Below are 1769 nucleotides of genomic sequence, written 5' to 3'. Positions count from 1 at the left end.
GCTTTAATCCGCTGAGCTATTTGGCTGGCCCTGAAGCACTATATTTTCAGAAACAGGGTGCGGTGCCTACCAACTTCCAGTATTCTGGGAATATGGAAATATTTTCCTTGGATCACAAACTTAACAGTGCCGTGGCAGCAGAAGAGGTTTTATAACCCCTGACCTGAAGGAAGGAGGGGCTTTCTGTAGGTTACTCCCCTAAGTGTTCTCAGCAAAGGAGTTCTGCCCGCTTTCCTCTACCGTAGTCTCTGATCGGAGGTCCCAAGCCAGGTAGGGTTTTCGTTCACGGTCCCTCTAGTTTCCCCGCAGAAATCGGGAGCACACTTCGTGCGCTGCCCAGAGCTTCCGGTAACCGCTACCCACGTCCCCAGGAGCAGCTTGCCATCTTCTCCAGCGTCGGCACTGTTGACACTCAGACTTGCTCCACGGGCTCCAGCATGATGCTGTGGGTTCTAGAACCACAGGCCGCTGCTCACCCCGGGGTTCCGCAGACAGGCGGAGATGCAGCAAGAAAGTGCTTAAGCGAGGCTCTAACCAGAACTGCCGAAAGTCGTGTATTCTGCTTGGTTTGACAAACAATCTTCAGCTCATCCGTCCTCCCTTGAAAAAGTCCCCTGCTGTTACAGCCCAAACTCAGGATCTGTATTTTATCTGAATTTAATGTTTCCATGAATTTTATTTTCGCTAATATGCTTCAAGAATATCCCTTCCTAGAATTTGGATAGAGATGGGGGACTGAGGGATTGGTTAATACTCTCAAAAATCTGGAGTTTTTGTTCTGTCTGTTTAAGAACTATTCTTCTTTATCTGATGAACTGTTACCTCTTGAACTTTTTACAAGAACTCTGGCCCTAGCAACAGATGTGTCATCTCGATACTTTTTTTTGATTGGCTAATGCTCAACGGATTTGAATTTTAATCTTTTTCTCTTAGTCCCATGCATTGTGACCGGATTTTGAACTCTAGTGACTCCCATCAGAGCACCCAAGAAGAAAATGACTGTAAACAGAGGCCTGGTGTTAGCGTTTTTCCTCGTAACTGTACTGATGGGGCCTCAGGAATCAGGGGCTATCAAAGGTAGGTGCTAAGGGAATCAAAACTTGGGATAGTGTATGGTAAAGTCTTTGGGAAATGCAGGGTGGGAATTTGTAGGCAATCTTTGTGCAAGTGTGACGGGTATTATATGGGTCTGAGCCGGAAAGTATAAAAAGTGCAGCTCACCAGGAGGGAGTGTGTGGCAGAGGCCTGTAATCCCAGCACCAGGGAGGGGGGCAGAGGGGGAGGGTCGCTCGGAGATTGAGGTCAGCCTGAGGCGTGCAGGGACTGGTAAGTGAGCTATGTAGCCAGACAACGCCTCAGAAAAATCAAAATTAAAATTAAATAACGTAACATAAAAAGCAAGAAAAAAGTTGCAGCCGATGGAATTTTTCTCTCACCACACAAATTGAAATAAGTCAAATTTATTAGTAACAACACTGAGCGGGGAATTGACTACTGCCATTATTTATTATCAGCCAAAGCTTGCAAGACTGTGAGTATCTTCTGAGGAGCATTAGCAAGCTATATCTCTGGGCTTTCGTTTTTCTTTCTGATATTTATAAAATGTAAAAATTGTAATATTTGCGTTATGATTAAAGGAGAAAAATATGAGACCTTCTTAGCTGAGTATATGGTAATTAATTTTTGGCATGCAAATCCTGTCAGTGTATTTTCACTGCAGACATTGTATTGAAGATCTGCAGAAAGGAGAGGAAAGAAAGCAAAAAAAA

General features: G+C 44.5%; 1 protein-coding gene across 1 annotated transcript in view; it reads left to right on the top strand.

Moving 5' to 3' along the window:
• Nucleotides 1–1769, top strand: part of LOC101559862 (mamu class II histocompatibility antigen, DR alpha chain) — a 21010-nt gene that overhangs the window by 14681 nt on the left and 4560 nt on the right. Inside the window, exon 2 of the mRNA XM_004624262.2 lies at nucleotides 967–1077. Within this exon, the coding sequence (XP_004624319.1) occupies nucleotides 996–1077 (82 nt within the window). The 5' untranslated portion in view covers nucleotides 967–995. The remainder of the gene's footprint in view (nucleotides 1–966; nucleotides 1078–1769) is intronic.

Source organism: Octodon degus, unplaced genomic scaffold, assembly GCF_000260255.1.
Source record: "Octodon degus isolate 3935 unplaced genomic scaffold, OctDeg1.0 scaffold00005, whole genome shotgun sequence".
Classification (NCBI taxonomy): domain Eukaryota; kingdom Metazoa; phylum Chordata; class Mammalia; order Rodentia; family Octodontidae; genus Octodon; species Octodon degus.
Note: the sequence above shows the minus strand (reverse complement) of the source record. Positions and strands in the feature narration are given on the sequence as shown.